We start from the raw sequence: 16143 nt of genomic DNA on the forward strand, positions 1-16143 counted from the left end.
TTAGCAAATGTGACACCGCTGTTTAAAAAGGGAGGCAGAAAGGGTAATTATAGGCCAATTAGCTTAACTTCGGTAGTAGGGAAGATGCTGGAATCTATCATCAAGGAAGAAATAGCGAGGCATCTGGATGGAAATTGGCCCATTGGACAGACGCAGCATGGGTTCATAAAGGGCAGGTCGTGCCTAACTAATGTCGTGAAATATTTTGAGGACATTACCAATGCGGTAGATAATGGGGAGCCAATGGATATGGTATATCTGGATTTCCAGAAAGCCTTTGACAAGGTGCCATACAAAAGATTGCTGCATAACATAAAGATGCATGGCATTAAGGGTAAAGTAGTAGCATGGATAGAGGACTGGTTAATTAATAGAAAGCAAAAAGAGTGGGGATTAATGGGTGTTTCTCTGGTTGGCAATCAGTAGCTAGTGGTGTCCCTCAGGGATCAGTGTTGGACCCATAATTGTTCACAATTTATATAGATGATTTGGAGTTGAGGACCAAGTGCAATGTGTCCAAGTTTGCTGACGACACTAAGATGAGTGGTAAAGCAAAAAGTGCAGAGGATACTGGAAGTCTGCAGAGGGATTTGGATAGTTTAAGTGAATGGGCTAGGGTCTGGCAGACGGAATACAATGTTGACAAATGTGAGGTTATCCATTTTGGTAGGAATAACAAAAGGGATTATCTAAATGATAAAATATTAAAACGTGCTGCTGTGCAGAGGGACCTGGGTGTCTTAGTGCATGAGTTTCAAAACGTTGGTTTACAGGTGCAAGGTGATTAAGAAGGTGATGGAGTTTTGTCCTTCATTGCTAGAGGGATGGAGTTTAATACTAGGGAGATTATGCTGCAACTGTATAAGGTGTTCGTGAGACCACACCTGGAATATGGTGTTGAGTTTTGGTCTCCTTACCTGAGAAAGGATGTACTGGCAGTGGAGGGTGTGCAAAGGAGATTCACTAAGTTAATCCCAGAGTTGAGGGGGTTGGATTGCAAGGAGAGATTGCGTAGACTGGGACTCAACACGTTGGAATTTAGAAGTATGCGGGCAGATCTTACAGAAACATATAAAATTATGAAGGGGATAGGATAGATGTGGGGAGATTGTTTCCACTGACGGGTGAAAGCAGAACTAAGGGGCATAGCCTCAAAATAAGGGGAAGTAGATTTAGGACTGAGCTCAAGAGGAACTTCTTCACCCAAAGGGTTGTGAATCTATGGAATTCCCTGCCCAGTGAAGCAGTTGAGGATCATTCATTGAATGTTTTCAAGATAAAGATAGATAGTTTTTTGAAGAATAATGGGATTAAGGGTTGTGGTGTTCGGGCAGGAAAGTGGAGCTGAGTCCACAAAAGATCAACCATGATCTCATTGAATGGCGGAACAGGCTTGAACGGCCAGATGGCCTACTCCTGCTCCTAGTTTTTCTGATCAATCATGTGTTCCTTTGCAGTTAACCTTTAAGTTAAATTTGTTCACACTATATTCTAGGCCCCTATCATGTGCACCTGTATGTCAGAAGTTGTGAACGTTTTGGTTTAGCCTCAGACCTTTGCCAGGAAGAATGGACTTGTGGCGAGAAAGCAAAATTTGTGGTGGAGAACGAAGATGGTGACTTCAGTCATCTCAATGTTTAGTCGAATTAAAGTTTTTTCTTGTCAATACAAGGGGTAATTTAGCAACAGTGGTGGAGTTAAGAGAAATGTGGTGGTAGAATTGGATGGTATTAGCAAACAGATCTGTGGACGGCACCAGAGGTAACCATGCAGGAATTGGAAGAGAAGATTCAAGTGATTCTCTGGCTATGATTGGGTAGACAAGAATAGAACCAAGTAATTGCAATCCCACCCAGCTGGACAACAGTGGAGATGTTTTGCTGTAGGATGGTGTGGTCAACAGCTGTAGGCAAGTCGAGGAAGGATGAAGAGAAATAGTTTACCTTTGTTACAATCACATGGGATGTCACGTGTGATCTTTAGAGAGCCATTTGGTACTGTGGAGGGGTGAAAACCTCGAGGAAGTCAAACAGTGTTTCTGGAAAAATCGGCAGAGACGTGGAAGATGATAGCTTGTTCAGAGCCTTCAAAGGGAGGCAAAAGGGGTTTCCATCACACTTCTGGTCAACTTAGTGGCAGCGTAGGAGCAGGTTTGAGAAAATTCACCCATGGCAAAACCTATGAATGCATTATTGTGCCGACAGTAACCTCTTCCAGATAATTAATGAAGGACTTTCTGGAGCACCCAATTTGCAACCAGACCCTATTGGGAGCAGTTTCATTAAAAATCACCCTTTGTTCACTGCTCATATCTAAATTGCTGTACATCTGGTCTTTTCACAACATGGGACATAATCTTCACACATAATTCCTCATGAAACAATATCAAAACCGTTTGGAAATCTAAATAGATTATATTGCCTGGTCTCCCTGATCCAAGGGTCAAATATATTTTTATTTTCCCAATATCCTCTGCGTATTTTGCAGTAGCTCGTGTCAAGTGCTGTCCACACTATAGAAATTAGACTCACTGGTCGATAGTTTCCAAGATATGACATTTTTTCTCAAGAAAGAGAGGTGTGTTAATCATACTCATGATGGTTCACAATGATGTTGAAAATATTCACCAGGGTATCACTTTTGCCATTTCAATTACCTAACAAATTAATTCTGGCCTTTTTAACCTGGTAAACATAATTTGGTTTGAGATCTACAGGTAATCTACCGGAGTTTTACTTTTATGCCATTGTTAGGGGTGAAAATATTCACAGGAAGGCCTGAGTACAAGTTTAAAAAAAGCAGTTTATTATGTCAGGATTCTGGGAGGAAAGGTCTCAGAGTCTGCAGCCTGTGACAGCACCTTCTCTCACTTGAGCTAAAGCTCACACGGGTTAATATACAGATTCGAGGGGCGGAATTAGTTGTTTTCTCATTTACATACAATCAATCAACTATATTCACGACACACTTATTACATGCAGTCAATCATCACATATATGGTTAAAGTAGTTGTTGTCTTACCCGCCCCTAACTTCAGAAGTCATTCAAAACTAACATAATAATGTGTCCTGTCTACAGCCGTAGACCTTGAGCTTATCAAGGATACATTGCAAGTCTTGTTCTGTGAAGCTATTATCAGCGGCTGTTGGGACACTCTCTATACATACCCACGCTTGGGTCTCATGAGACAGTTTACAGGGAATGTGGCTTGTTCGGCCATTTTGTGTCATTAATATCACAAAATAGCTAACAGCCATTTTCTGTCTTTTCTGATATTAACAGCATTGTGTATACACTATCTATTTCTAGCAAATTGCCTATGCTAAACAGACATCTAAGCCAATGAGAACCTTTTGTTTCATCAGAACTATTCAAAAGTAATATAGGAGCACAAATGTAGTTACAGGGCCACCGATAATTTATATCATAGTCCAGCATCACAAAATGCCCCCCAACCAGCATCTAATACCAAACCTTGCAATTCATAATAAAGCCGGAACAGTCCAAAGAAGTTTCAGGTTAGGTGGATTGGCCATGGTAAATTGCCCCGAGTAACCAAAAGGTTAGGAGGGGTTATTGAGTTACGGGGATAGGGTGGAAGTGAGGGTTTAAGTGGGTCGGTGCAGACTCGATTGACCAAATGGCCTCCTTCTGCACTGTATGTTCTATGAAACATTACCATTTTAGTAAAATTTAAGTCATGGGGGCATTTCATGCACCTATCTAAAGTCCATGAAGGAAATAAATAGAAGGATATGTTAATAGGTTGGGATAAAGCAGGGTTGATAAAGGTTTGCTTAGAACATGAACAGCTTTCTGTTGTAAAATTCTGGGTGCAATTCAACAGCTGCGTCACCCTTGAGCAAGCGTCGCAGTGGTGTGGCGAGAAACCAATAATCACCAACTATTTATTCATCTTTTAAATGAATTGAATTCTCAATTTTTTTTCCCCCAAATAAGGGGCAATTTAGCATGGACAATCCACCTAACCTGCATATCTTTCGGTTGTGGGGGTGAGACCCACGCAGACATGGGGAGAATGTGCAAACTCCACATGGACAGTGACCCGGGGCTGGGATCGAACCGGGTCCTCAGCGCCATGAGGCAGCACTGCTATAATCACCAATTAAACCCAATCTTCATTCAATTAACGGGAAAGACCCCCTATCTAACGGCCTCCCCAGCAAGCGGTCATGTGGGCACCGATCAGTACACCTTTTTAAAAATGTGCAGGTGGCAGAGTGGCAAGGTGAGGAGCCATCTTCACTCCCGTGCAGTGAGCCTGGGGGCACTGGGGTTGCTGCCCCTGTGCTCCGGGGGGGGGGGGGGGGGGGGGGGGGGGAGGGAAGCCCCTGTGGGGAGTGGCCTCGGGTGGGTGGGCTGCCATTGGTTGAGGAGGCGGCCCCTGGACTGGAGGATGGTGGGTGCCTCAATGCCCATGGGATTGCTGTTTATTAATAATAACAATAATAATCTTTATTGTCGCAAGTAGGCTTAAATTAACACCGCAATGAAGTTACTGTGAAAAACCCCTAGTCGCCACAATTCAGCACCTGTTCGGGTAGACAGAGGGAGAATTCAGAATGTGAAAATTACCTAACAGCATGTCTTTCTGGATTTGTGGGAGGAAATCTGAGCCCCCGGAGGAAACCCACGCAGACATGGGAGAACGTGCAGACTCCACAGTCAGTGACCCAAACCGGGAATCGAATCTGGTACCCTGGAGCTGTGAAGCAAGAGTGTTATCCACTGTGCTACCCACATCATGTGTACCAATAACGGCGGCAACCCCAGCCCCTGCCCGTTTGTCCCACCGACCACGCATAACTCCCACTGCCTGTGGAGCCCTCTGACCGCACGGCTGAAGGCTATTGCTAATGGCGAATTGGCAATTGTAGTTAAGTGAGCACGTTGTTCCCAAGTGGATTCCCATGCCATGTGGGAGTTATTGCCTAGCATCCCAATCAGACAGAGGCCTGGATACTGTAACTGAACACTGCAGGAAGCAACATCACAGTCGCAGCAGCCAACATCTGCACACTCGGGGGCTGATCCCCATCACCGACAAGATTTCCACCAGAGGGTGGGTGTGAGCATTGGGGAGGGGAATAGCGCCCGGTTCGGAGGTGTCTGGGGTCTGCTGACCAGGGTCCCCTGCTGTAGCCATTGAGAGTAGTCAGGGTGTGTAGGCACCCTGTGAGATGGCAGGGAATGCGAGGGGGGACCCCAGCCATAAGGGACTGGAGGCTCTTGAGGGATAAAAGGGTACTGCTGGATGGTTGGCTAGCTTTTAGGGGATAAGGGGTACCCACTGAGGACCTGGATAATGACACCAGTACAGAGGTTGGTTACCGATGCGGAGACCCGATACAACAAGGCCCATGCGGGCACCCAGGCTGTCATTGAGGGGTGCATTGGATTCCTCAAAATGCGGATCCAATGCCTCGACAAATAATCCTTTAACAATCTCTATCTATGCAGCTCCTTGTTGAAATAAATGGTTCTGGAGCATTTGAAACTCAGCCACGCATTCATAATGACCTCAGCTATCAAAACAAGCCATTAACAATGCAAACAATGAAGCCAATGAAGGGGGGGGGTGGTATATGGCCTTTTCTGCTATTGACATCAGTTGAGCTGTCAAAAAACACACTTAGAGGCAGTAGTTCTTTTTTTCTAAGGCAAATCTATACAATAATTTTTCAAATTTTAACGCTGAGATCCTTGGCACTGTTTTCTTTAGTCTTGAATGCAGAGTATCACTTTTTCCTCAATACTCTAATGTATCTCAACACTAACACAATGTTGATCAGCGTACTGGTCAGTTTAGCTTAGCACGACAGAGCCCTATGATTGATCACCACCATGAAAATACATCTAACCCCCAGTCTGATTATTTTAATTAGTTGATTGATAAAATAAGGAAAATACATCAAACGTATGAAACAGCATGTAACTATTGAAGTTAAAAGAATAGATTTAAAATTTCAAAGCCCATCAAAAAAGATTTCCATGAGCAAATTTTTTTGGTTCCCCATTTGGGAGAAACCTTGCAGGGTGGACAGGATTTCATGTTTGGAAGCAAAACAGAAATGGGGTGAGGAATCCCAGAATCTCACCCACCATGTTTACAGGGCTCCTGGGGCCATGCATTTGTTTTGCCAAAGAGTCTAATGATGTAACACCTGGCTTTGTAACACTGATCAGAAAATTCTATTGGATAACACTGATTTAAGTAGACGTAAACAATTTTATCTGAAAATGTTTCAGCTCCATTTTGTGAAATTCCAGAGTGTGCACCTGCAACTTCTATGAAGGGATGTGGCTTGGTTGGTTTTTCTGATGTACCCCCCCTTTTCCCCATTTGAATGGCTAAGCAAATTCTCCCCATGTCTGCATGGGTCTCACCCCCACGACCTAAAGATGTGCAGGTTAGGTAGATTGGCCATGCTAAACTGCCCCTTAATTGAAAAAAAAAAATTGGGTACTCTAAATTATTTGCCATGATGTGGAGATGCCGGCGTTGGACTGGGGTGAGCACAGTAAGAAGTCTTACAACACCAGGTTAAAGTCCAACAGGTTTGTTTCAAACACGAGCTTTCGGAGCACGGCTCCTTCTTCAGGTGAAGAAGGAGCCGTGCTCCGAAAGCTCGTGTTTGAAACAAACCTGTTGGACTTTAACCTGGTGTTGTAAGACTTCTTACTAAATTATTTGAAACAGTGATCAGTTTGTAGTGCCACAACAGAGTTAAGGATGGCAGCTTCAGAATCACAGGTGAAAATAATCTACAATGTTTTTTTAAAGTCCCAAGACACCTAGTGGAGTCATTCTTGTAAGAGTGCTGCTATTGGATAAAGCTCCAAATTTGATTTCTGATAGTGACTACAGCACCTTAGCTCACACAGAGATAGTTAACATTGCTGATTCATTATGGAAAAAAGTATCTGCTTAGCAACAATTGTATGAGAAATGTGTACACTCAAGTTCAGTGTTCATACAAAACACAGAACAAATTTCTGGTTTGTACTGTTTATTATCATGAAATTTCAAAAATGTAAGACAGTACCTATTCATATTCAATAAAAATTTATCCCAATGTATGGATTTTTTTTTTCTTAACCAAATAAGCAGAATTAAAATTTGTTGGAATCAAGTCATTCGGAATACACATTACTAAAGTGAACAAAATTTTAACAAGTCCTGTTTAGATTTTACAAAATGCAACAAGCAACAGCAGGACAACAAACAGACAAGGTAGCGGACACCTGAACTATTATAATTTCTAACTACATACTGCCTCAGAAAGTTCAAAGAGGATGCTTCACAGGTCACAGATTTAGCAGTATTAAATAAAAGCTTTTATTCTGAAAAAGGAAAAATAGTTTAAGGTCCAATTGAACTCTGCCTTATATATGACCAGTACAGAAAACAAAATTATTTTTAATTAAGTAAAAAATTCAATTTTAAGCAATAAAACAAAACAAAATTCAGTAAAGTACAGTTCGTAACCTAGAAATTACTATTGGTGTCTTTCACAACTAAACATTCAATGCATTTTAAGTGAGTTGACACAACCACTAAAATAGCAAAGTAATGTTATACAAATTCATTAAGCATGTATTTACTAAAATCACCAACAGTAATAAAACATGTGAAATCTATTACTGTGCTGTTACAGTTTAAATATATAGTTTTATTCCCCACATCAAATTATGATGTTGACATTCTAACTGATATATTGATATCAGTTGAGTTAAACCTTTGAGATTTTGATCTTGGATGATCAAGGTTGAATAGTTTGAATTTCTGAAGAACTAAACGTTGGACATTTCAACCAGTTGAGAAAACCTGAAACTTGAAGGGGAAAAGTTTGGCTTTGTACCATTTAGATTGTATCCAAAGCTAACTTTGAATGATAATCTCTGGATCCCTGACAATTTTTATACTCAGTGCATTGTTACTCATGACATTAAGTCATCAAGCCTTGACACCTGGTTACTAGATGCCCAGTTAAGCTCAAAAGGCACATTCAGATTTAAAAAATATACTGCATGCTTTACTATGCAAAAACATTAATCCAATGCAACAGTGCTTTTAGGTAGAAATATTTCTTATGATGCAAAAATTGGAAAATAGACTTTTCAAAGTTGTTGCCATTGTAGATTCAAATTCATGGAGAACGCAATACAATCGGTTGAGGCACTTTCTAATTTGATGGTCCTTAGATTATTGCTTCAGTTTCTTCACTAGAATGCATTAAAAAAAAAGTTAAGCATTTTGAAATTAAAAAGTAAACTATACTTTTAAGTGTAAATTAAAACCAACAATTAAAAACACTACAATGCTTTGGATAATTTTAGATCCAGATCTGGGGATAAATGGGATCTAGAATCTTGGCAGTGAACTCTCTCTTAATCTCAGTGGCATCAGTTACCATTTCATGTGTTTCTGTTCGAAGTAACTGTGGATGTTAAATGCACCCACTCATATTTTTGCAGGCTTATGAAAGCCATGAGTAAAGACAGGAACCACCACCATTCGGTGTGTTTTCAGTCACTAACACTCAATTACTCAATGTTGAACGTGAGGATCATCATGTTTCTGGCATCTAGCATTTGTTAAGGACGTTTAAAGGGGGTCGGGGGAAAGCAGTAGGAGGGAGGTGTGATTGGAAAAGTTGGGAAGGGAGGTACAAAATTAAAGGGCTACCATAGTGCAAATCAATTGCAAACTTGAAATAATGGGAATTCTGGACAGTTCTGTTTTGGTTAGAACTTATACACCTTTCGCAGAGAGCTCTGGGACATTAGCATGAATTTTTAAATCAATTGACGTCAGATCTGGATCACATTGGCAGGCATGAGGCACGTCCTTATGAATTTTCAAAACAAACCCTGTCACAGGAAAACCTGGGCCTCCAGTGTAACTGCAGCTATTCTTTCAGTGATGGCATTACCAATTGTTATGAATTTGTTGAAAATATGGTGAATTTTATGCTGGTGGTGGGACGATGGAAATTTTTCCAACTTTCTCTTCTTAAAGCAGCTCAGTTACAACACTGCACAGTCTATGCTCGCGTTCCAAGCTCAGAACCCCAATGCAGCTGGCATTTAATTTCTCACAAAATATAATTATTGAATGCAATTTTTGTTAACAACACAAAATGATTTTATAAATTAGTAGACAGTCTACAATTTCACCAAGAATGATTCATACATTCTCAAAATAAGTGGATTTCCGGCTACAAATTCTGTCCAGTGATGACGAATGGCCATAAATTTAGAGTCACTCTGGTGTGAGTCAGAAAATTGAATTCAAACCATTTCAGGACATGTAAACTAGGCTGATACTTTATTGCTGTACTCAGGGGATGCTGCATTGCCAAAGCAGCCATTTTTGGATGAAGCATTATCTGCTAGTTCAGATGGATGTGCAAGATCTCATGGCATTTTCTTGTGGCTGTAAAGGAGGGAATTCCATATCCATTCCTCAATCACCACTACAAAAAGAGAATAACTCATCTCATTCATCATATGTTCTGCCTCTTGAGCATCCCCAATTTTAATTACACCACCACTGATGGCCAGGCCTTCATCTGCCTCAGACCTGAATTCTGGAATTCCCACATTAATCCTCTTTGTCTCTCTTTCTTCCTTAAGAAACTCTTAAAATCTACCTGTTTAACCGAGTCTTTGGCCATCTGCCCTAATGTGACTTAATGTCCACTTTGGAACATTTTATTACATTAAAAGGTACTATACAACTATAAGTTGTTCATGCTGATCGGACCTTACTGTGAAAATTGGCTGCAATCTGATCATAAAACAATAATGAATATAATTAAGAAGTAATTAATTGACCGTAAAGCACAAGGACAGGGACTATATAAAAGCAAGGTTTCCTCCTTTACAATAGAAATAGTTTGGAGTATTAATGTTTGAAATGAGAAGTCATTGACCTTTAAGGCAGCCAACAATTAAGCGAAACAATTATATCATTGTTCTTGCGGCATATTGCATATCAGCAATGTGACCTAATCACTATGCATCTATGTCTGAACCTGTATGACAGGAAATATGACTAGATGATGATAGGTTATTTAAACTTGGTAAAATCTTAAATTACTGGTCACTTCTGTTCCACTTGTGCCACACAACACTCCAAAGTATTGATAAAATGACTTGATCCCAGTCCCTTCCTAGCACTATTCTGTAATTAACTTCACAAAACAGCAGAGAGTACAGTTTAGGTTAACTCAGTTTCACATATTTCTTTCCCCTGGCATATCTTTGGGGTACTGCTCAAATCCGAAGCTGGGGAGCATGGAGGTTATGGCTGGTTTAGCACACTGGGCTAAATCACTGGCTTTTAAAGTGGACCAAGGCAGGCAAGCAGCACAGTTCAATTCCCGTACTAGCCTCCCCGAACAGGCGCAGGAATCTGGCGACTAGGGGCTTTTCACAGTAACTTCATTGAAGCCTACTCATGACAATAAGCGATTTTCATTTCATTTTCATTAATGCAGTATAGAAGGTGGTCATTTGACCCACTGTGCAAGGAGCAACCCATGTGCTGCCACATCCCCACTCACCCCCTGCACACTTGTGCATTCCTCCCCCTTAGATACTTAGAAAATGTCAAAATCAATGTACACCACGAGAGACCATTCTGCCCATCGTGTCTGCGCTGGCTAAAATAGGAGCCACCCAGCCCAATCCCATTTTACGAGCACTTGGTTAGTTGCGCTAAAAGCTACAGGTCTTCAGGTACATAGACATCTTTTGAGTTGAGGGCTTCTGCATCGACTACCCTTTCAAGCAGCGAGTTCCAAGCCCTTACCACCCTCTGGTTGAGAAATCTTTTGCTCATCTCCCCTCTAATATTTTGACCAATCACTTTAAATCTGTGCCCCCTAGTCAATGACCTCTCTGCTAAGGGAAATAGGTCCTTCCCATCCACAGTGTCCAAGTACCTCACAACCTTGTGCAACTCAATCAAATCCCTCTCAGTTCTCTGTTCCAAGGTAAACAATCCCAACCTATCCAATCTTTCACCATAGCTGCAATTTGTCACTCCTGGCAACATTATTGTAAATCTTCTCTGTACCCTCTCCAGCACAATTACAATATTCCTGTCATGAGGCGATCAGAATGTACACCATACTCCAATTGTGGCCAAACTAGTGTTTTATACAGCTCCAGCATAACTCCCCTGCTTTTGTATTGAAACTTGCTAATGAATGAAAGGATTCCATCTACCTCCTGAACCACCTTTATCAACCTGTCCTCGAACCATAAATGACCAAAACAGTAAATCTATCTGGGTATCTATGGACATTCACTCCAAGGTCTCACACATCTTCCACACTTTACAAAATCCTCCCATTTATTGTGTAATCCTTTGCTTGCTTTGTTAACCTCCCTAAATGCATCTCACACTTCTCTGGGTTGAATTCCATTTGCTACTATCCTGCCCACCTGACCAGTCAATTGGTATTTTCCTCTAGTCTTCACCTATCCTCCTTGCTGTCAACCATGTGGCCAGCTTTTGTATCGTCTGCAAACCTCTTGATCATGCCCCCTACATTTAAACCCAAATCTTTAATATATACCACTAAAAGCAGGGGACCTAGTTCTGAACCTTGATGAAGCCCAGTGGAAACAGTACAACATCCATCAACTATTACCATTTGTTTCTGGCCACAAAGCTAATTTTGGGGATGGATTTTAAAAAAATATATATTTTGGGGGCATTGCTAGTATCCCAGACCAGAACCCGACTATTTGGAATTGGTAAAACTGAGGAAAGGTTACTTTACCACAGGAGTGATAACGCTGATCAATAGGTATCTTTTATGTTACAACATTATTTAAACACAGAATTAACCACATTAACAACAGAGTAATGGCTTTATAGTTAACAGTTACAACAGTTCTTAAATTAAAGAATACATTTTTACTTATTTCCTAAACCTGCCACTCCATTCTAATTGAGCAAACCAAAATAGTTCAAATATAATGCATGAATAAAGTTAACAACCAGATTTTTTAAACTTCCTTTTCTCAGCTCAGGATCTTTGGAGAGAACACCTTTCGGGACCAAAAAGGAAATACCTCTGCTCAGATTAAAATCTGAGAAAGAACTAACATTTTCAGACAGACCTGGCTGCTCCCCTTAATTACATCATCTGTTCCCAAAGCATAACGCAATCTTCTGTCTCCTTTCATAAGATGCCCCATTACCTGCTTAGCGAGGACCAAACACAATAGCCCTCATAAATGATTGGCAACCCAGTTGTCCTTTAAACGTAAACAATATTCCATCAGCTAGCTAGCTGGAAACAAGTAAATGGTTCTTAAATGTATTAGAACACTTCACCTGCAACACAAATGATTCCCTCACTTTTATGACCCTTTAATCACAGCTTTAGCAGACATACTGACTGTATGCATCTTAACGCAGGTTTTAATAACATCACTGCAGAAAAATATCAAATATAAAATATGACAATTTCTTACATTCATCACACCTCCCCCTTTAAAAAATTAACTAGCAATATGAAAAGATAGCTTCATTTTCCAAAGCCTTTTCAACTTTAAATACTAATTATCAAACACTGCTATTACCCTAGCACTAGCACTACTAGACTTGGAGATTTTCCAGCATTTTCTCTTTCGACTACTATTACCCTACAAGATACATAGCTGGTCATATTCACAAATGCAAATTTAAACATCAGTTTCGTCCATTTCAGTCTTTCTTTTCCAACTTTAAACGTTCCGTTCTTATCACATCTCAAAGTCATGATAGAACATCTGCAATTATGTTTTCTCTTCCTGCGAAATGCATAATTTTCAAGTTAAATGGTTGTAGCAATGAAGTCCATCCAAAGTCCTGCATTACGATCTTTAAACCTCTTCAGAAACTTCAATGAATTATGGTCTGTATAAACAATTGTCTCTGATGAATTGTGAGCAACATAAATGTCAAAATGTTGCAACAGCAAACCAAACTCTGTTTCCTTTTCGATGGTTGAATACTTTCTTGATAAACATAGTTTTCTGGAAAAATAACCAACGGGTCTTACGCGTTGTCATCTTCTTGTAATAATACACAGCACAAAAGGCCACATCACTCACATCAATGGCCACCTTAAATTACTGGTCATAATTCGGTGTCGCCAAAAATGGTGCTATGGTCAACACCGTTTTTAGATTATCAAATACCTCTGATATTCTGACGTCCAATGACATTTCCTGTTCTTCTTCAAAAGTTGTCAGTTGAACAAATTTTGGCAGAATTTTCTGTAGAAACCACTCATGCCTAGAAATCTTTAAACTTCTCTTCTTGTAGATGGTATTAGGAACTCCCCAGTAGCTTTTATTTTCACATTTTCATGGGGCGATCTGACTATTTACAACAGCATGGCCTTTATGGCCTAAGAATGTGACTTGGGCTTTCACAAACTAATTTTTAGTCCAGTTTACTACCAAGCCAGCCTTATGGTTGATCGCAAAATTCCGTTAAATGTTCCTTTCGGGCAGCACAGTGGTGCAGTGGATTAGCCCTGCTGCCTCACAGCGCCGAGGTCCCAGGTTCGATCCCAGCTCTGTCAGTGTGGAGTTTGCACATTCTCCCCATGACTGCGTGGGTTTCGCCCCCACAACCCAAAAGATGTGCAGGCTAGGTGAATTGGCCAAGCTAAATTGCCCCCTAATTGGAAAAAATGAATTGGGTACTCTAAGTTTATTTTAAAAATGTTCCTTTCACGTTTCCCTGAACACCACCAGATCGTCTATGTGTAGTGCCCAATTCTTTAGTCCAGAAATGACCTTATAGGTTAGTCTTTAGAATGTTGCTGGCGCATTCTTCATTCCAAATGGCATAATTTTAATCGGTTATAGACAATTAAACGTTACAAAAGTCAAAACTTCCTTCGCTCTTGATAAAGGTACTTGTCATCCTTTCAGTAAGTCAATTTTGGTAAAGAAATTTGCTTGTTCCACCTTTTCAATGCAGTCTTCCAAACAAGGAATAGATATGAATCTGACCTTGTTACTGCATTGACTTTCCTAGAGTCTACGCACAATCGTTGTGTTCCATCTGGTTTTGGTACCATTACAATAGGTGAGCTCCAATCCCTGCAACTCACTTCAATGATATCATTCTTAAGCATGCTTTCAGTCTCCTTTTGAACCTGTGCCAACTTGAGTGGATTCAGTTCATACGGATGTTGCTTAATTGGAATAGAACTTCCCACATCTACATCATATATAATCACTTTTGTACTTTCTAGTTTGTTCCCACACATAGCTCTATGTGACTAATAACTATTTTAGGTAAATCAGTAATTTATCTAAATTTATTACTCCTTTTTTATTATTCATTAATGGGATGTGGGCGTCGCTGGTTAGGCCAGCATTTATTGCCCATCCTTGGTTGCCCTTCAGAAGGTGGTTTTGAGCTGCCTTCTTGAACCGCTGCAGTCCCCGAGTTGTAGGCACACCCACAGTGCTATCTATCTTTGTCAGTCTCCATCATTATGTTAAACAAACTGAATTTCGATCACCAAAATGCTTTCCCACTGTTACTTCTTTCACCTGCCCAGCTTCATTTCCGAAAACTAGGTGGAGAACCACACCCCCTCTTGTTGGACTGGTTACAGACTGGCCAAAAAGGTTCTCCTGAATGCATCTCAAGAATTTTATTCTCTCCATCCCTTTAACATTACAACTATCCTAGTTAATCTTGAAGCTGTTAAAATCCACTATTACTGCTGTTTTGTTTTTGTACTTCTCATAGATTTGCCCCCATATTTGCTCTTCTATCTACCTCTGACTCTTTGGGGATCTATAATGCACTCCCAGTAGTGTGACTGGCCATTTTGTTCCTTTGTTCAATCCATATGGTCTCTAACATAGCGTCACTCCTCACATCTATAATTGTTTCTTTGACCAAAATTGCTACCCTCCTTTTTTATTTCCCATCTCGTTTGAAATACTGAACCAGGAAAGTTGATCTGCCACTCCTGTACCTTTTTAAGCCATGTTTCTGTAATAGCTATCATGTCATACTGCCACATTTCTATCTGTGCCCTCAGCTCACCTTTGTTATTTACTTTATTCATTGCATTCAAGTACATACGCTTGAGCACTGCCACTTATTTTCCTTGGCCCTCCAGGCTCATTCATTAACCTTCTGCCTTCCATTTCTGGTTTTGTTCAATCAGAATTTGTCTTAGGTTTCCATCCCCCTGCAAAACTAAATTAAATCCTGCCCCAGCAGCACGAGCAAACCTCACAGCAAGGATATTTGTTCCATCCCCGTTGAGGGGCAAAACGTCCAGATTGTCAGCTCCTACCTCCCCCAGAACTGGTCCCAATGCCCCAGGAACCTAAGGCCCTCCCTCCTGAACCATCCTTCCAGCCACACTTCATCTGCTCTAACCTCTTATCTCTATGTTTACTAGCACGTGGCACTAGGAAGTAATCTGGAGATGACTACTTCTGAGGATTTCCTTGCAAATCTCCCCACCTAGTTTCCTAAATTCTGACTGCAGGACTATGTCCCTCTTTCTGCCTATGTCGTTTGAACCAATATGGAGCATGAGTAAGAAGTAACTTGGTCAAAACCTTAAAGATCCTGAAAAGTATTGACAGGGTGGATGTGGAGAGGATGTTTTCTCTTGTCAGCGGTTCAAGAAGGCCATAGTTTAAAAATAAGGAGTCACTCATCTAGCACAGTGGTTAGCACTGTTGCTTCACAGCGCCAGAGACCTAGGTTCAATTCCCGTCTTGGGTCACTGTCTGTGTGGGGTCTACACGTTCTCCAGTGTCTGCATGGGTTTCCCCCGGGTGCACCAGTTTCCTCCCACAGCCCAAAGATGTGCAGGTTAGGTGGATTGGCCATGCTAAATTGCCCCGTGGTGTCCAAAGGTCAGGTGGGGACGCTGGGTTACCGGGATAGGGTGGATGTTTACGTAGGGTTCTCTTTCAGAGGCCGGTGTAGACTTTATGGGCCTAATGGCTTCCTTCCGCACTGTAAATTCTATGATTCTAAGTCAGAGATGAGGAGAAACCTTTTCTCTCAGTGGGTCATGGATCTCTCTTCCTCAAAAGGCAGTGGAAGCAGCATCTTTGAAT

At 41.0% G+C, this 16143-nt stretch overlaps 1 protein-coding gene across 4 annotated transcripts in view; it reads right to left on the reverse strand.

Moving 5' to 3' along the window:
* tmem123 (transmembrane protein 123) overlaps window positions 1-16143 on the reverse strand; it is a 135864-nt gene that overhangs the window by 77600 nt on the left and 42121 nt on the right. The window contains exons 5-6 of one of the 4 annotated variants that reach the window (XM_038817789.1): window positions 12838-13062; window positions 12059-12796 (exon numbers count right to left, since the gene is read on the reverse strand). The exons of 1 other annotated variant lie outside the window; for it this stretch is intronic. In XM_038817789.1, the coding sequence (XP_038673717.1) occupies window positions 12861-13062 (202 nt within the window). In that variant the 3' untranslated portion in view covers window positions 12059-12796; window positions 12838-12860. Of the gene's footprint in view, window positions 1-6986; window positions 8248-12058; window positions 13063-16143 lie in introns of those variants that run through there. 2 more of the 4 variants (XM_038817791.1, XM_038817788.1) reach the window with 2 other exon arrangements.

The sequence above is a fragment of the Scyliorhinus canicula genome, chromosome 14 (genome assembly GCF_902713615.1).
Source record: "Scyliorhinus canicula chromosome 14, sScyCan1.1, whole genome shotgun sequence".
Taxonomy (NCBI): domain Eukaryota; kingdom Metazoa; phylum Chordata; class Chondrichthyes; order Carcharhiniformes; family Scyliorhinidae; genus Scyliorhinus; species Scyliorhinus canicula.